This window comes from Gambusia affinis, linkage group LG02 (genome assembly GCF_019740435.1).
Source record: "Gambusia affinis linkage group LG02, SWU_Gaff_1.0, whole genome shotgun sequence".
Taxonomy (NCBI): Eukaryota; Metazoa; Chordata; class Actinopteri; order Cyprinodontiformes; family Poeciliidae; genus Gambusia; species Gambusia affinis.
In genome coordinates, this window is record NC_057869.1 from 28,817,482 (window position 1) to 28,837,652 (window position 20,171).

The 20,171-nt window shown below is 40.8% G+C and overlaps 1 protein-coding gene across 3 annotated transcripts in view; it reads left to right on the plus strand.

Moving 5' to 3' along the window:
- The window catches only part of adamts18 (ADAM metallopeptidase with thrombospondin type 1 motif, 18), a 73,965-nt gene that overhangs the window by 42,239 nt on the left and 11,555 nt on the right, over positions 1 to 20,171 (plus strand). For all 3 annotated transcript variants that reach the window (XM_044096273.1, XM_044096281.1, XM_044096290.1), the window contains 3 exons: positions 1,563 to 1,683; positions 2,254 to 2,380; positions 7,130 to 7,334. In XM_044096273.1, the coding sequence (XP_043952208.1) occupies positions 1,563 to 1,683; positions 2,254 to 2,380; positions 7,130 to 7,334 (453 nt within the window). The remainder of the gene's footprint in view (positions 1 to 1,562; positions 1,684 to 2,253; positions 2,381 to 7,129; positions 7,335 to 20,171) is intronic.

The window sequence follows — 20,171 nt, forward strand, 5'->3', positions numbered from 1 at the left end:
TGGACAGAGGGACAGAGAGCAAGATTAAAAGATTAAGAACTGTGCAATGGAACTTTTTGGATGTGATGAGTTAAGGTCAGAGAACAAGGTCTTTAGCTGGGAAGTCAGAGTTCTTCCTAATGCTTCACATGCTTCACACATTCTGCCATAGTGATGCTGAATAAAAAAGAGGACGGTGAGGGAGGATGTAAGTGTGGATCATTTGCAGTTCCTTATTCAGTGCGAAACACTGAAGGGAAAAGCAAAATGCACATGTTGTGGAGTGTGAGCGTAATCTGTGACAAGGTGCTCACATCTGCTCAGCTGCTCAGCTGGCGAAGGAGTGGGGGGGCGGGGTTATTGAGGTGGTTCATGAGACAAGGGGGAAGTAGCCGCCGCCGCCGCCGCCGCCGCGTAACATATGGCTGCCTCTGGACGTTTTGGTGGACGCTAAGCGGGATTATTCCCTCGTGAAATTGAAATTCTTGTGGTTTGACAGGACAAGGTCATGCCAGTCCAGAACACAACTTAGTCATCCTGATCTCTGCACCCGGCAGATTGTAAGTCATCTTCATCTCGTGTGTCCCGGCGATGTACGAGGTTATCGGAGCTGTGAAAATCACGCCACCGTGATCTGCTGTTGCTATGCAGTCAGATTAACACCATCTTTACATCCTCTCTGATTTTAAACAGGCAGTGCAATTTTTTACGCATTAAAGACGATTTAACTAGGTAGTTGTAAGAATTGTCTTTTCTGAGCCAATTTTTCAAAAATGTTTTTAATACTGTGTATTTTGCTGATTTATCTCAAATCATCTGTATCTATATGGTTTAAAAAAAAAAAAAAAAAAAAGAAATTATCCATTACTGTTGCTGCTAAAAGCCCAGGTGTGCTTACGACTGAGTAGCATCACATTGAACACTGTTTCCTGTCACTCTTCCAGAGTGTGTGTGTTTTTTCCTTGCAGAAACATGGAGCTGGTATTAGAAAGCTTCTTGTTTCACAGGAGATAAACAATTCTCATTTGACCTTCTGTCTGGCTAGCTGCCAGACAGAAGGTCAAGATGGTTGACCTGAGTGGGTGGAAGCGCCTCAGGACTAGTTTCAGTGTACAGCTCCAGTGATTGTAAGTTAATTGGTTCTGCAGATATAACTGAAAGCTGTCCAATGTTACAGGTCTGGTACATACTGGTAGTCTTTTATTTATCACTTGAACGTAAGAGGAAGTTGACCTTGACAGTAAAAAGTGTCACAAATAAATATCTCCTTGTCCTTGGTTTAATGGTAGGTATTTCTGCTTTTCCTTCTTCTGTTAATCTGTGCCGGAGTTGGAGGTGCAGTAATGTTCTGCAATGTTTCCTGAGTCATGTTTTCAAGACACGTAACCCTTAGCAGCCGAAGCAGAATACCACATTCCCATTGGTCGTTAGTCTCTTCTAATGGGCTATCTGCTATCGGCTGGATTTGTGGATTTTGGGGTTCAAGGACCTGGTAAAGTTGTACAAAGATGTGGGTTTTAGTTTATGATAGAGCTGTGTTTTATTTCTCCTGAACCCTTTCTGGGTGTTTTCCTGCCTGACAGATCCTTCTTCAGGGAAAGAACCCAGGGGTGCTTTGGGAATACACACTGCCCCGCACTGAGAGGAAACCTGAGTACAGCTGGGGTGTGGTTCGCTCGGACTGCTCTGCTCCGTGTGCTGGAGGTAAGGCCGCTTCTATGTTACCCCATAACAGACATGCAAATCTTTCAATGCCAAGCGATTCGATTGAATTCTGATTTTTAGTGTCACGATTTAATTCAGAAACGATTTTCGATTCAGAAACCAGTTTTTCTATTCAAACGGTCTGGACTGAACATTTATTTAAAACAGTTCTGTAAGGTTCCATACTGTACCAAATCCATCTAAATAGGTTTGCGCATGAAATCCTGCAACTTACATCACCAGTATTAGGTTAGCTTACAGTTTTTAAGGTAGGAAAACATGTTAGTGGGTTCTGGACACGGATAAGATGGGAAATTTTACATCAAAGTATATCCATATGTTGGAATGGACCAATCAAAGTGGAGATTTAAACCCAAATTTCATCGCACATATCTATCATTATTCACTGCATAATAAACAAATTAAATAGAAGATTAACATCTTTCTTATGTATATCTTTTTAGAAATACCCCATCAGTGAGTCACATTTTATCTACAGTTTTGCTAAATTATTTCCCTAAGCTACTTGACCTCCCTGCTGTATCAAACCTTCCTCCTCCCGTTTTTCAGGTCGCATCTCCAGCAAGGCCATCTGCCTGCAGGACCACCGCACCCAGGCCAACTCCAGCATGTGCAACCCCCACACCAGGCCCGCTCTGGGTTCCCATCTCTGCAACACGCAGCCCTGTCCAGCCTAGTAAGTGTTCAGACTGCGTGTGGGTCAGAGGCGCTCGTTGCGTCTCCTTGCTTGTGGGATCTGTGGCGGCGGCTCTAATGTCGCCAAATTTTCATGAAGCCTTGGAACCGTTTTATTATAGGCGCACACGTATGCACTGCGGTCGCGCTGCTCTCTGCGGTGTGCCGCCACTCTGCACTCTTTGTGTTCGTCTCATTCCTCGGCCCACTCTGTAATTTGTCTTTTTTCTCCTGTTTTTTCCCCCCATAAAGACATGAGCTCTCTGCGTTTGCTATGCCTGCTTTTCTCTGTGTTAATGTGGAAGACAGTTGTTGCTGTTTGATGACTTGGATTTACAGTTTATGTGCAGGAAATAAAGACACACACACCTATTTTTGCTAGTGTTGTAAAAAACACAATTTGGCTGTTGTGTTTTTTTAAATAAGAAACACAGTAAAAATCATATATGAATAAGTTTGTTCACGCAGTATGATACTCCAACTACTTCCTGTCTTTGTGGTTTGCGCCAGCAGCAACATTTGGTTGTTGGTCACGTAACTCATGTGATGTGAAAGAAGTGTTTCTGTTGCAGTTTTGCAAAATAATCCAAAACGTTTAATTGAAAAGCAAATTGTTTTTTTTTCCGAAAGTTGGCGTATTTCCATTAATCAATTTTTTTTTTCTTCGAAATGTCAAATTGTGCAATTGTATAATCAGTGGAAGGGAAGCTAACATCTTTTTATGCGGACTTTGCAAACTTCTGGTTAAAGCTTAAATTTCAGCCTGAGTAAACAAAAGACAACACCTTTTATTGATGAGGAGAAAAGAACTACGTAAATGAGAACATTTACATTTCAGTAAAAAAAACTCCTCTTATAAATAATTTTTTTAATTTGGTTTTGAAACGATAAAAGGAGCTAAATCTTGTAATTTCTCTGCACTGTTTTGCATATATCTCTGGTAATTAGCTCCAAGTCTTTGAGGTTGGAAGGCCTGCGTTCCATCACCCTAATGTTTAAATTTCTCCACAGATTCTGTGAAGAAACAAATACGTAATCTTGAGCTTAAATTTAAATAATGCTATTTTTGACTGTTTAAAAGAACAGAAAATATAACTGGAACCTGCTAAACAGATTTGAAGAAATCATCTAAACCTTGTCAGACTGATTGCTGCTCTCTGAGCATGAAATCATGCATAAAATCCAAGTTGCATCCTGGTGGTCTAGACAGAGCATTTCAAGGTATGCATTTTTAAATGTCTGCATTAGGACCAAACAGAATTCATAGAAGCAAACTGGGTGAAAGTTGAATAAAAGGCCTCTCTCTCTCTCTCTGTCTCTGTCTCCTTCTTTCTCTCTCTCTCTCTTTCTCTCCCTCCTATGGCTTGTAGGGCTTTTGGCTGGGGAACTGGAGCTAGCTTGATTTACACACTACCCCAAAAGAACAGGCAGGGGTCAGAGAGAGTACACACATAGACACAACTGCACTGCGCAAAATAAAACTTTATATGCACGCTTTCTCTAAATGTTTGAAGCTTAAATAATAGATTTTGAGTTCAACCACAAGGTAAGTATGTAGCCTGGCATCCTAGGTGGAACTCTGTTCCCTGCTAGCAAGGAGAAATGCTAACAGGGAGCCATGCAAGCAGGGAGTCATGCTAACAAGGAGTAATGCTAACAGGGATACATGCTAACAGGTAGCCATGTCAGGAGGGAGCTATGATAACAGGAACCCATGCTAAACAGGGAGCAATGCTAACAGGTCTTTGCTAAACTTGTTTATGGGATAAACAAGTCAAACTATCAGTTCGACCTCCAATGGTTTATCACCGCCTGAGAACAAACTGCTCCTAATCTTTAGCATACAGTTTCTTTTGTCTCAATGGAAGCTATCAGATGCCCTGGTTGTTGGTCCTGAGCTTCCCGACTTTTTTTGGTGAAGAAAATTGCCTCAGTGTCAGAAGAATTGTCCATTCAGCTAAAAGCAGCAGCTTGACACCCATGAATTATCTTATATGTGGGAGTTTCTGAAGAGTTTTATGTGTGTAACAGACTAGTTTATGCGTTCTTCATCGGAAGAAAGTTGAGTTGAGTGAACAGCATGAAAGCTCTGAAGACTGCATTAAGATCTCCAGGATGTATGGGCTCGCATTCAACAGCCTAAGCAGAAAAGAGAAGCTGACAATGAGATGGGATGCACTCGAACGGGGTGTGTGCATGTGTGTGTCTGACAGGGGGAGACTGTAAGAATGCCTGTTTATATCTAAGGAGTGTATCACGAGTGCTGACAGCCCTCTCCATGTTTCATTGTGTAGAGACGTAAGGATTCCCGCGGGGCCCAGTCGGTCTGGTCATGGAGAAGTTAACCCCCCAAACACAAGCCCTGTTCCCTTCACTCCATTAGCCCTGTAGCTTCAGGCGCGCATTTAGCTTCTTCTTGCACCGACACAATGCTGCATTTCTAACGTAAAACAGGGAAGCAGGGGGAATTTGTTTCTTTAGAAAAAGAGCTCCATAATTCTGGCTAACTGCACTTAGATATATGTTGTGAGTGATTTTCTTTCTTTGGTTTTTTTGGCCAAAATGGAGACCAAATACACCAAGCCTACATTTACTGCATTTCATTTTTCCTGGACGGATTAACGCTTGGCAATAATCACCTGACTTATCTAACTATTTTAGAAAAGTTAGAATTCTTACTTTAGATTTTCAAATAGTAACATTTTCAGGGGAGTTATTTGTTTTAGTTGGAGCTGGGACTGTTAATTTTAATGAATTATTCACATAGATTATAGTGTGTTAAACATTTGAACACGATTAATTGTGTATTTTTATTCTAACTGTGCAAACAAAGGTGGAACATTACAATCACAATTTGATTAAAATGTGATTAATTAATTACAGCCCTTTAAATTAATTCACTTAAAAAAAAAACAAACAATAAACATTTCCCACAAATGTTGAATTATCTATGAAACGTTTCAGACCAATCCAAACTGCTCCACCCGTTTGTGCTACCAGTTCTGCAGATGTGCAAAACAAAAGTAGGAATTTGGCTCCACAGAACTGCACTTTCTGGTCCTGCCTTAAAATATACATCAGCTTCATGGGATATTTGAGATATACAAATTATGGCTGCATCTGTACAGTATTGGTTTTGCAGCAAAGCGGAGTGGCACATCCGCCACTTTTCTCCAATGATATACTGTTATTTATAAGTCAGGGAAACAGATGGGGGAAAGAGAAACAAACAGCCCTCAGGCCAAAAGTCCCAAACCGATGCTTTCAGCTCCCAGTGGTCCACAGCCTTCTCGCGTCCAAAGTGCGGTTCAGTCCTGCTGCTTCATTTTTCTCTGCCATCTGAAGAGGAATGAAAGCGTTTTTTTTCTTCTTCCCCCCGGAGCAGGTCGGCAGTGCGTAGGAACGGTCTCTTTGGTAGCTTGTCGTCTCCGAAGTGGACAGATCCGTCGGCTCATCTCCTCCCTCTGCCTCTCTTTAGCATCTGATTGTCAAAGTTCTCATATGTGGAAATTTGCCCGTGTGTCTCATTGACACACAGGCAAAAACAATGCAGATGGTTTTTGTGGTTTTAATGGCAAAGCAGGGATTGTAGCTATCCAAACCAAGTCATTTATTAGTCCAGTGTCACAAACCATTTTCTCATCACTTAAATAGAATACATGTTGTCTGTGTATCCTTAAAAAGTCTCAAATTCATGTATTTAAACTTGATGCCTTAAATGTCTAAAAAAAATATATTTTTTTACAAATGTAATTTGACCTAGAATACAATAGTCACGGTTCTTTTCTGTCAGGCAAAATTTTGAGTCGCATGCAGACATCTTTATTGCGTTCCGTTATGGCTATCGCTAATTAGCTACTGATTTATCTGTACTAACTAGCTAGCTTCTTCACGTCTATAATGGGCATCAAAAGGAAATTTAACAGCTGTGATACAGCTGTTAAATTTAAATGCAGGTCTTATATTTCATTCATAATTATCTTCAAATGGTTTCCAAAACCTGCTGAGCCCTGGAATAGAACAGAAACATCCCTTATTGTCCCACTGTGGGAAAACAGCAGCAAAGTGACATTCTATTACAGCATGTTGGTTAATATGAAATATAAATATAAAAATATACTAAAAGAAAATTATGAACATCATACTGTCCAGTAATGGCACAATTACAACATAAAAATGCTGTGCAGTTATCAAAAATAGCATAATCTGATATTTAATTATGAAATATTTAAGTGCAACAAAAAAGCAAAATCTGTTGGGTGCAAATCCCCTTTTTCACAGGCTGAGGAAATCTGGGAAAACTTTCCTGCAGAGTTGTGTACAGTATGGTTTTTCATGTTTAGTTTCAGAGGAAACGAAAGTATAATGATGCATAGAACGGCTGGGTCATGGATATATAAATTAAGGTCAGCATTTCTGCTCCACACTGAATCATAAGTTTGGAAACCAACCTGTTTGAAGTGTTTAACAGATGGATAATTGGACGTTTTGATGCGATTTGGAGTTGGGTTTTTTTTTTTTTTAATTTTTTTTATGGCAATCACTGATGGTTTATGTTGTAACAGTGTTCTTTAAGGATGAAAATAAGCAAAGCAGACCGAGGTCTAAACCTGTGGTTGGACTCTCTGATTGGGAGCTCAGTGATGTGGTCGGCTTCCTGATAACAGAGCCTGAGTTCAGGCTGAGAACGCACGTTTAGACCCAACTCCTCTGGTCTCTTCACGCCCCTGCTCTTCCTGTCCCTCTGCAGCTGGGCCCCGGGGGACTGGGGGCCCTGCAGCCGCTCCTGTGGGGGGGGCCAGCAGACCAGGGCGCTGCGCTGCATGAGGAAGGTGACCTACCAGCGGGACGAGGCGGCGGCGCACTCCCTCTGTCCCGTCATCTCTCCGGCCCAAATCCAGCCGTGCCACACCCAGGCCTGCCCGCCGGAGTGGAGCTCAGGGTCCTGGTCCCAGGTGGGTCCAAACCAGCAAATTATGTTTGTGCTGCTATCATTTTTAAGACATTAAAAGTTTCCAAAGGTCATAGAAGGTCAACCGGCCCCTCCCAGATGATTGAGGATCTATTCTTTAATGAGTTTCTGTAAATGAACCTATTTAGGCCCGAGCAGCAAAGCGCTGCGAAGGCCTATTGTTTTTGTACTGTTTATTAGGCCCGAGCAGCAAAGCGCTGCGAAGGCCTATTGTTTTTGTACTGTTTATTATTATTAGGCCCGAGCAGCAAAGCGCTGCGAAGGCCTATTGTATCTGTATTGTTTATTATTCTTTTTCTTCCACCCTCTTTGGAGGCCTTTTTGGAGGCTTTATCATATTCAAAAACTCACCAAACTTGGCGGACGCGTAAAGCCTATTTAAAAATTTCGTATTTTAAGGTCGTTGCAAAAATCGCCAAAAAAATGGCTCAACAGCGCCACCTAGAAATTTTCAAAAGACCCTTTTCTATTCACTTACTTTGTCGTAGAGACTTGAAATTTGGTACAGTTGTAGAGCTCCCCAAGACGCTCAGAATTTACAATTATTGTCATAGTGCAAGTATCACAGGAAGTCGGCCATTTTGGATCGAAGGTCACATTTTGACCCGATTTTTGCCGTTTACAATTTTTTCGTGTATTTGATCGAACTCCTCCTAGGGATTTCGATTGATCGGCTTCAAACTCGGTCAGTCTGATCATAAGGCATGGCCGATTAAAAGTTATCAAAGCGGTGACTTTTTGAGTATGCTGAAGGGGGCTAGCAGGGTCAAAGTTCACCAACTCGCCAGAAACTCTAAACAGTTATAACTCCTACACTAAAACTCTCAGAGGAACCAAACTTTCAGTGATTGATCATCATGCGTTGACCTAAAATACCTTGTGGTCAAATGATGACATCACTAAGGCCACGCCCCCTGAGAACAGGAAGTGTCATATTTTACTGGGAACGGTCCCTATATTACACCTTTGACCTAATCAACATGAAACTGTGTTAACAGACAGGAAACATGTTGCTGTATTGAAGATTCCAGCCCCGACCGGCTTTGATGGAGCAGGTGGGCGTGGCGGCGCGTGATGACCTCTAACGCCGCTGTCATCGCTTGGCTCTGAATTCCACAGTTTTAGGCCAAGCTTTACCAAACTCACTAGGATGGATCTTTATCCACCCCCCGAAAGGAATCCATAATAAAATTTGGTGGGTGTGGCATAATTTCTCTATAGCGCCCCCTAGAATATTTTAAATGACCGCCCGCCATGCTTTAACCTATAATTACAAAACTTCTTACACATCTGTATATTGTCCTGATGTACAAAAAAGTCTCTTGGAGCCATGGTCTCAACCCAACAGGAAGTCGGCCATTTTGGAATAAAGTTCCAAAATTGACCCCATTTTTGATGTTTACAGCCTTCGTATTTGATCGAACTCCTCCTACAGTTTTTCTGATACAGACTTCAAAATCGCTCAGCACACACTTGAGGCATGAAAGGTGAAAAGTTATCAAAGGAATTGTCGTACTTCAAAGTATGTGGGCGTGGCTATGTGTCAAACTTTGACTATTCGCCATGAAACATAAAACTCTTATAACTCCTACACTAAAACTCTCAGAGGAACCAAACTTTCAGTGATTGATCATCATGGGTTGACCCAAAAGACCCTGTGGTCAAATGATGACATCACTCAGGCCACGCCCCCTGAGAACAGGAAGTGTCATGTTTTACTGGGAACGGTCGCTATCTTACACCTTTGACCTAATCAACTTGAAAGTTTTTCCAGACACAGAAGACTTTCTGGTGTATTTTGGATTCCAGCCCGACCGGCTTTGATGGAGCAGGTGGGCGTGGCGCAGTGGTGACCTCTAACGCCGGTCTGATAAAATACAATATCAGACCCATATGGATTTAATCCAGTGCAAACTCACTTAAAATGATAAGGTGATGACATCTGTCAATGATGGTTGAACATTTTAAATGATCTATCAGACCTCGCCATATTCATACGATTGTCTTTAAATCACACATGGATGAGCATTGAACCAAACTTGAAATGTAAGACCTGTGGTAACCTTTAAAGAGCTCAAAAGTTTTGAAATGTAATTTGACTCCACTGCTAGGTTAATCCATCAGCTATCTCTGTAATGGACGATGCGCCAGATTTTTTGTGAGTTGTCAAGCGCTGTTTAACGCTTTCATGTGTGTCGCCTCTGCCATCTAAGGTTGATAGCTCCTGCTGCTACCCCGCCTGCGAGAGCTTCCTTGAACTCTGGTATTAGTGACTACTTGCTCACCAGCAGCTGTTGCAGATTTTAATTACCCGAGCAGCAAAGCGTAAGGCCTATTGTTTTTATACTGTTTCTTATTATTTATATTTTCTTCCACCCAAATGAATTGCCTTTTGGAGGCTTTATCATTCAAAACTCACCAAATTTGGCGGGCATAGAGACTGTTTAAAATTTACATTTTTAAGGTCACGAAAATCTAAAAAATGGCTCAACAGCGCCATTGAAATTTTCAAAGGACCCTTTGCTATTCACTTACTTTGTAGAGACTTGAAATTTGGTACAGTTGTAGAGCTCAAGATGCTCAGAATTTACAATTAATGTCATACTGCAAGTATCACAGGAAGTCATTTTTTGATTGAAGGTCTTTTGACCCCATTTTGCCATTTTACAGCATTGGTATTTGATCGAACTCCTCCTAGGGATTTTGATTGATCGGCTTCAAACTTGGTGAGTCTGATCAGAAGGCATGGGCGATTCAAAGTTATCAAAATGGTGAGTTTTTGAGCATGCTGAAGGGGATAGCAGGGTCAAAGTTCACCACTCGCCACGAAACTCAAAAACAGTTATAACTCCTACACTAAAACTCTCAGAGGAACCAAACTTTCAGTGATTGATCATGGGTTGACCTAAAAGACCCTGTGGTGAAATGATGACATTACTAAGGCCACGCCCCTGAGAACAGGAAGTGTCATGTTTTACTGAGCGGTCGCTATCTTACACCTTTGAACTAATCAACTGAAACTTTTTCCAGAGAAAGAAGCATGTGGTGTATTTGATTCCAGACCGGCTTTGATGCAGGTGTGGCGCATGGCGACCTCTAATTGCTTTGGCTCTGAATTCCACAGTTTTGGGCAAGCTAAACTCACTAGGATGGATCTTTATCCACGACAGGAATCCATAATAAAATTTGGTGGGCGTGGCTAATTTCTTATGGCGTAGAAAATTTTAAATGATCAGCCCCAAGCCATGCTTTAACCTAGAATTACCAAACTTTACACATCTGTATATTGTCCTGATGTACAAAAAGTCTCTTGGAGCCATGGTCTCAAAACAGGAAGTCGGCCATTTTGGAATGAAGTTCCAAAATTGACATTTTGATGTTTACAGCCTTGATTTGATCGAACTCCTCCTACAGTTTTTCAGATACAGACTTCAAAATCGCTCAGCACACACTTGAGGCATCAAAGATGAAAAGTTATCAAAGGAATTGACGTCAAAGTATGTGGGCGTGGCTATGTGTCAAACTTTGACTATTTGCCGTGAAACATAAAACTCTTATAACTCCTACATAAAACTGTCAGAGGAACAAACTTTCAGTGATTGATCATCATGGTTGACCTAAAAGACCCTGTGGTCAAATGATGACATCACCAGGCCACGCCCTGAGAACAGGAAGTGTCATGTTTTACTGGGAACGGTCTATCTTACACCTTTGACCTAATCAACTTGAAAGTTTTTCCAGAAACAGAAGACATGTTGGTGTATTTTGATTCCAGCCCCGACTGCTTGATGGAGCATGGGCGGCGGCGTGTCAAGTGACAACGCCGCTGATTCGCTTGGCTCTGAATTCCAGTTTTGGGCAAAGCTGTTCCAAACTCACTAGGATGGATCTTTATCCACCCCTGAAAGAAATATAATAAAATTTGGTGGCGTGGCCTATGTATTTATGGCCTAGAAAATTTTAAATGATCAGCCCCAAGCCATGCTTTAACCTAGAATTACAAACTTGACATATGTGTATTCTTTCAGGACGAACAGTCTCTTGGAGCCATGTTCAAATTCAACAGGTTTTCAATTTTGATTGTCTTTTAGAAAAATATGATCCTTTAAGGCCTCTTGGTGTCACTGTTACTCCACACATGAATGGTAACCTTTAAAGAGCTCAAATGTTTTAAATGTAATTTGACTCCACTGCGCCCCTAGGTTAATCCATCAGCTATATCTCCTAGAAATGGACCGATCTGGCCAGATTTTTGTGAGTCGTCAGCTAACGATTCACGTGTCTTCTGGCGGGCGATCGGGAAGGTTCCGACTCCCGCTGCAGCGAGCGGGCGTGCTCTGAACGCGCGAGAGCTTCAAACTGCCATGAGTGAGCAGCTCGAGCAGCTTGCGAAGCTTTATGGCCCGAGCAGCAAAGCGCTGGCCTAGTTTTGTATTATTATTCTTCTTATTATTCTGCCCCCCAAAGAGGGGCCTTTTGGATTTATCATATTCAAAAACTCACCAAATCGGAAGCATAGACTGTTTAAAATTTTGAATTTTAAGGTCAAAAAAATCTAAAAAAATGGCTCAACAGCGCCTAGAAATTTTCAAAAGACCCTTTTCTATTCACTTACTTTGTCGTAGAGACTTGAAATTTGGTACAGTTGTAGAGCTCCCAAGACGCTCAGAATTTACAATTATTGTCATAGTCAAGTATCACAGGAAGTCGGCCATTTTGGATGAAGGTCACATTTGACCCCATTTTGGCCGTTTACAGCATTGGTATTTGATCGAACTCCTCCTAGGGATTTTGATTGATTCAAACTTGGTGAGTCTGATGAAGGCATGGCGATTAAAAGTTATCAAAGGTGAGTTTTGAGTATGCTGAAGGGGTTAGAGGGTCAAAGTTCACTACTCGCCATGAAATTCAAAAACAGTTATAACTCCTACACTAAAACTCTCAGAGGAACCAAACTTTCAGTGATTGAGCATCATGGGTTGACCTAAAATACCCTGTGGTCAAATGATGACATCACTAAGGCCACGCCCCTGAGAACAGGAAGTGTCATTTTACTGGGAACGGTCCCTATATTACACCTTTGACCTAATCAACATGAAACTGTGTTAACAGACAGGAAACATGTTGCTGTATTGAAGATTCCAGCCCGACCGGCTTTGATGGAGCAGGGCGTGGCGGCGTGGCAAGTGACCTCTAACGCCGCTGTCATTCGCTTGGCTCTGAATTCCACAGTTTTGGGCCAAGCTTTCCAAACTCACTAGGATGGATCCTTATCCACCCCTGAAAGAAATCCATAATAAAATTTGGTGGGCGTGGCCTAATGTATTTATGGCGCCCTAGAAAATTTTAAATGATCAGCCCAAGCCATGCTTTAACCTAGAACCAAACTTGGTACATATGTATCTTTTCAGGACGAACAAAAGTCTCTTGGAGCCATATTCTAAATTCAACGGATTTTCTGTAATTTTAGATTTTTAGAAAAAAAATGTTATTCCCATTAAGTCCTCTTGGTGTCACTGTTACTCCACACATGAATAAGGCGAGAATTACACAGTATGAGAGAGGTGCTGTAATGGCGATATTAACCACTTGGTGTCACTATCACGCCATACATGACTATGTGTACATTTTTACCACTGCAATTCCCAAAGATGCATCTGTGTATTTTGTAGTTCCACAGTTACGTTGTTTTGATACTTCTGCTGGCTAAAAAATAGCCTCCACGGATAACATTAACGATCAATCCTTCCTTAATCCCGCCTGCATGTGTTTTATTATGTAAGTATACATTTCCATCTCCTATATTTGCTTATATCACTTATTAGCACTAGAGAACAGAATATGAATATGACGGTTCACAGTCAAGCTAACGCAGCTAAGCTATCTACGTACAGAAGCATGCAGGATTTTATCGGAGAGAGCAGCGCCTGCAGCTGCACTCTGCTATTAATTTTCCTGAAGTAAGAAAAGAAGAATTTCTGATATTTTATTTTGAATCATCTTTATAATTAAGAAAATTGTGAAACATTGTTCTGTCAAAACATCTTGTACGTTATGCCAAAGCTTAAATCTTATTTCTCAGTTCGGTTTTTATTTTCCGGTACTTCTAGCAATGGCTGGCTTTGATAAAAATAGCCTCCACGGATAACATCATATCAATGTTTTGATATGTGTGCTTCATCTTATAATAAGCATAATCCGAAGTGAATATGACGTTGACAGTCAAGCTAACGAGCTAAGCTGTCGGATCTACCAATAGGAGACAGATGTCATGGGTATTAGCTGTGAGATGTCCTGTTGTTGCATTCCAACTTATCAACGTTTGCTGCAGAGATATTCTGGTGAGTCTGATATGCTAAACAATTTCGCTCATTTAATGGAAGCACATTATTTGTTTGAAATATTACACTCAAAGCTGTGGAGTTTAGTACTTTCAAAATATTTAAGTTAAAATTTGTAAATATTAAACGACATACCTCAAATGTTGTAAAGTGAATTTTATTTATTAGACAATATCTGGTCAAAACAAAATGACAATGAATCAAATTCAAAATTATCATGAACTTAACGCCACTATAATAATTAATATTGAATTGTCACAAATCTTCAGCAATTGAGCTTAATTGCAGGAGATCTGAGCTTTGATATTAAACGACACAACCAGTGTCTTTAAATATGACAAATCAATAACAGCTAAGCCATCGGAATAACACAGGAGACAGATGTCAGGGTATTAGCGGTGAGATGTCCTGTTGTTGCATTCCAACTTATCAACATGTTTGCTGCAGAGATGTGGATTCTGGTGAGTCTGATATGCTACAATTTCTTGCTCATTTAATGGAAGCACATTATTTTGTTTGAACTGCATGGGCTGCACACTCAAAGCTGTGGAGTTTAGTACTTTCAAAATATCTCTAGTTAAAAGTTTGCCTGGCAAACCTATTAAACGATATTACCTCAAAGGTGTTGACAGGAAGTGAATTTTATTTATTAGACAATAAAATAAACTGGTCCAAATGTGAATGAACGTGTCCGTAGTTGCTAAGAATTATAATGGAAACTTAACGCACTATAATTTTATTGAGATAAGTGTCACAAATATGAGCAGGAGGAGCTGAGCTATGATATTAAACGAGGAACGCAGAACCTGGAGGCTGTGTGGGGCTTAGCAATTAGAGTTTTACACAGCAGTGGACCACATAAATTACTCAGCTTTATTTTTGGACAATCTCCTTCAGTTCAACCTTATCAGTGGATACACATTGTTGATGTTACCATTATAAAATAGCTTACAATTAAGAATTGGCAAAGCTCAATGTGATTTTCACAGTAGACGGAGCTCAGAGGAACCAAACTTTCAGTGATTAATCGTCATGTGGTCAAATGATGACATCACTAATTAAACTGTCACACTTAAAGTAAATATTTGTTGTATTTAACATATTTCAGGTAAGAAGTGAACATGTAATGAAATTGATCCTGTCCTCCAATTTTATGTAATTGAACATTACAGCTAACAAATGTGATGATAATGTGAGGTAATACATTTTATGAATTTTTTTATATAGAGTATATTTTTAAATACAAATTAGTTAAATTGGGTCTGTAATAAAGATGAAGTTTCATCTATACTCTAGTAGAACAATTTCACCTTGATTTTGAGTTAATGGGCCACACGATGGAAGCCATTGTAGAAATCATATTATTTAATATTAAAATTATTTATCCAACCATCTTTTACAGCAGTGTAAACTCCAGTCCTCAATGTCCTGCAACTTTTAGATGACATCTGTCAATGCTGGCTGAACAGTGTGGGCGTGGCCAATTGCAAATGTCAGACCTATATTCATACGATTGTCTTTAAATCACACATGGATGATCCGATTGGAACCAAACTTGAAATGTAAGACCTGTGGTAACCTTTAAAGAGCTCAAATGTTTTGAAATGTAATTTGACTCCACTGCGCCCCTAGGTTAATCCATCAGCTATATCTCCGCCAGAAATGGACCGATCTGCCAGATTTTTGTGAGTCGGGAGCGCTGCCGAACGATTCACGCGTGTCGTGGCGGGCGATTGGGCGGAAGGTTCGCGACGGCTCTGCTATGGCGAGCGGGCGCTGCTCTGAACGGCGCGAGCTTCGCGGGCTGAACTCATGGCAGTGAGCCGAGCAGCGCTTGCTGCGAGGGCGCACGAGGCTGCTTGCAGTTTTAATTCTTTTATTATTCTTCCACCCAAATGAATTGCCTTTTTGGAGGCTTTATCATATTCAAAAACTCACCAAATTTGGCGGACGCATAGAGACTGTTTAAAATTTACGATTTTAAGGTCGTAAAAATCGCAAAAAATGGCTCAACAGCGCCACCTAGAAATTTTCAAAAGACCCTTTGCTATTCACTTACTTTGTCGTAGAGACTTGAAATTTGGTACAGTTGTAGAGCTCCCCAAGACGCTCAGAATTTACAATTATTGTCATAGTCCAAGTATCACAGGAAGTCGGCCATTTTGGATCGAAGGTCACATTTTGACCCGATTTTACATTTCAGATTTGATCGAACTCCTCCTAGGGATTTTGATTGATCGGCTTCAAACTCGGTCAGTCTGATCATAAGGGCATGGCGATTAAAAGTTATCAAAATGGTGACTTTTTGAGTATGCTGAAGGGGGCTAGCAGGGTCAAAGTTCACCAACTCGCCACGAAACTCTAAACAGTTATAACTCCTACACTAAAACTCTCAGAGGAACCAAACTTTCAGTGATTGAGCATCATGGGTTGACCTAAAATACCCTGTGGTCAAATGATGACATCACTAAGGCCACGCCCCCTGAGAACAGGAAGTGTCATGTTTTACTGGGAACGGTCCCTATATTACACCTTTGAACTAATCAACATGAAACTGTGTTAACAGACAGGAAACATGTGGCTCTATTGGGATTCCAGCCCGACCGGCTTTGATGGAGCAGGTGGGCGTGGCGTGGCAAGTGACCTCTAACGCCGCTGTCATACGCTTGGCTCTGAATTCCACAGTTTTGGGCCAAACTTCTCCAAACTCACTAGGATGGATCTTTATCCACCCAAGACAGGAATCCATAATAAAATTTGGTGGGCGTGGCCTAATTTCTATAGCGCCCCTAGAAAATTTTAAATGATCAGCCCAAGCCATGCTTTTTAACCTATAATTACAAAACTTACACATCTGTATATTGTCCTGATGTACAAAAAGTCTCTTGGATCCATGGTCTCAACCCAACAGGAAGTCGGCCATTTTGGAATAAAGTTCCAAAATTGACCCCATTTTTGATGTTTACAGCCTTCGTATTTGATCGAACTCCTCCTACAGTTTTTCAGATACAGACTTCAAAATCGCTCAGCACACACTTGAGGCATCAAAGGTGAAAAGTTATCAAAGGAATTTTCGTACTTCAAAGTATGTGGGCGTGGCTATGTGTCAAACTTTGACTATTCGCCATGAAACATAAAACTCTTATAACTCCTACACTAAAACTCTCAGAGGAACCAAACTTTCAGTGATTGATCATCATAGTTTGACATAAAAGACCCTGTGGTCAAATGATGACATCACTCAGGCCACGCCCCCTGAGAACAGGAAGTGTCATGTTTTACTGGGAACGGTCGCTATCTTACACCTTTGACCTAATCAACTTGAAAGTTTTCCAGAAACAGAAGACATGCTGGTGTATTTTGGATTCCAGCCCCGACCGGCTTTGATGGAGCAGGTGGGCGTGGCGGCGTGCCGAAGTGACCTCTAACGCCGCTGTCATTCGTTTGGCTCTGAATTCCACAGTTTTGGGCAAAGCTGTTCCAAACTCACTAGGATGGATCCTTATCCACTCCCCGAAAGAAATCCATAATAAAATTTGGTGGGCGTGGCCTAATGTATTTATGGCTAGAAAATTTTAAATGATCAACCAAGACATGCTTTAACCTAGAATTACCAAACTTGGTACATATGTGTATCTTTTCAGGACGAACAAAAAATTCTCTTGGAGCCATATTCTAAATTCAACGGATTTTCTGTAATTTTAGATTTTTTAGAAAAAAAATATGTTATTCCCATTAAGTCCTCTTGGTGTCACTGTTACTCCACACATGAATAAGGCGAGAATTACACAGTATGAGAGAGGTGCTGTAATGGCGATATTAACCACTTGGTGTCACTATCACGCCATACATGACTATGTGTGCATTTTTACCACTGCAATTCCCAAAGATGCATCTGTGTATTTTGTAGTTCCACAGTTACGTTGTTTTCGATACTTCTGCTGGCTCGTTGGGATAAAAATAGCCTCCACGGATAACATTAACGATCAAGCCTTCCTTAATCCCGTCTGCATGTGCGTTTTTATTATGTAAGTATACATTTCCATCTCCTATATTTGCGTTTATATCACTTATTAGCACTAGAGAACTGAATATGACGGTTGACAGTCAAGCTAACGCAGCTAAGCTATCGAAGTGCACCGAAGCATGCATGATTTAACGGAGAGAGCAGCGCCTGCAGCTGTACGGCTGCTTATTAATTTTCCCTGAAGTAAAAAAAGAAAAGAAGAATTTCTGATATTTTTATTTTTGAATCATCTTTATAATTAAGAAAATTGTGGAAACATTGTCAATCAAGCCGTCATGATATGTGTGCAGTTCGATCTTTATAACGCACGCACGCACGCAATCACCGCCCCCGTTCCCCCCGAAGGGGTGAATATGACGGTTGACAGTCAAGCTAACGTAGCTAAGCTGTCGGACCTAACGAATAGGAGACAGATGTCATGGGTATTAGCGGTGAGATGTCCTGTTGTTGCATTCCAACTTATCAACGTGTTTGCTGCAGAGATGTGGATTCTGGTGAGTCTGATATGCTAAACAATTTCTTGCTCATTTAATGGAAGCCACATTATTTTGTTTGAATCGTACATGGGCTGCACACGCAAAGCTGTGGAGTTTAGTACTTTCAAAATATCCTTACAGTTAAAAGTTTGCCTGGCAAACCTATTAAACGATATTACCTCAAAGGTGTTGACAGGAAGTGAATTTTATTTATTAGACAATAAAATAAACTGGTCCAAAAAAGGTGAAAACAGCCACGAATGAACGTGTCCGTAGTTGCTAAGAATTATAATGGAAACTTAACGGCACTATAATTATTAATATTGAGATAAGTGTCACAAATATGAGCAGGAGGAGCGCTGAGCTATGATATTAAACGAGGGCCAGAACGCAGAACCTGGAGGCGGGGGGTGGAGTGTGGGGCTTTAAAGTAATTCTTAGAGTTTTCCACACAGCAGTGGACCACATAAATTACTCACGTTTTTATTTTTTGGACAATCTCCTCTTCAGTTCAACCTTATCAGTGGATACACATTGTTGATGTTACCATTATAAAATAGCTTACAATTAAGAATTGGCAAAGCTCAATGTGATTTTCACAGTAGACGGAGCTCAGAGGAACCAAACTTTCAGTGATTAATCGTCATGTGGTCAAATGATGACATCACTAAGGTTAAACTGTCACACTTAAAGTAAATATTTGTTGTATTTAACATTTCAGGTAAGAAGTGAACATGTAATGAAATTGATCCTGTCCTCCAATTTTATGTAATTGAACATTACAGCTAACAAATGTGATGATAATGTGAGGTAATACATTTTATGAATTTTTTTTTATATAGAGTATATTTTTTAAATACAAAATTAGTTAAATAAAAAAGGGGTCAAATGTAATAAAGATGAATGTGCTTCATCTATACTCTCTAGTAGAACAATTTCACCTTGATTTTGAGTTAATGGGCCACACGATTTGGAAGCTATTGTAGAAATCATATTATTTAATATTAAAATTATTTATCCAACCATCTTCTTACAGCAGGGGTGTCAAACTCCAGTCCTCAAGGGCCGCTGTCCTGCAACTTTTAGATGACATCTGTCAATGCTGGCTGAACAGTGTGGGCGTGGCCAAATTGCAAATGTCAGACCCTCGCCATATTCATACGATTGTCTTTAAATCACACATGGATGATCCGATTGGCACCAAACTTGAAATGTAAGACCTGTGGTAACCTTTAAAGAGCTCAAATGTTTTGAAATGTAATTTGACTCCACTGCGCCCCCTAGGTTAATCCATCAGCTATATCTCCGCCGTAAATGGACCGATCTGCGCCAGATTTTTTGTGAGTCGTCGGGAGCGCTGCGACCGCATTCACGTGTGTCGTCTGGCAGGCGATTGGGCGGGGAAGGTTCGCGACGGCTCCCGCTGCGGCGAGCGGGCGCCGGCTCTGGAAACGGCGCGAGAGCTTCCGCGGCGGCTGGAACTCCGCGGTGGCCGGTGAGCCGGAGCAGCGCTTGCTGCGAGGGCCGCACGAGGCTGCTTGCAGCTTTAATTTGTCTTTATGTTTTCAATTTGATTTAAGTTTTTTTAACCATGTAATTAAGGTTTTTATAGTTATTGTGACTGCAATGTGTAATTTTAACATTCCATTTAGTAATGAACTACTCTTAAGCATGTAAGGTCACGTTCGCTTTATAATTTTGTTGGTTCATTTAAGAGCCTATTTCAGTCCGCCAATCATCTCCTTAAATACTGATTGGTCAGCCGGTTTATGTCCGAATGTCTGATTGGTTCATTTGGTTTTTCACCTGATTTATGCCTTATTTTTATTCAAACACAAACATACCAGACACAGAACAGTAAATGTTTCTGTAGCAAATGTTTTTGGTAATATTCATCCGATTGGTAAAAAAAATTTAAAAAATCAGATTCTAAACACACAACGATCAGATCATTAAACTAGACCAATGTGAAATTA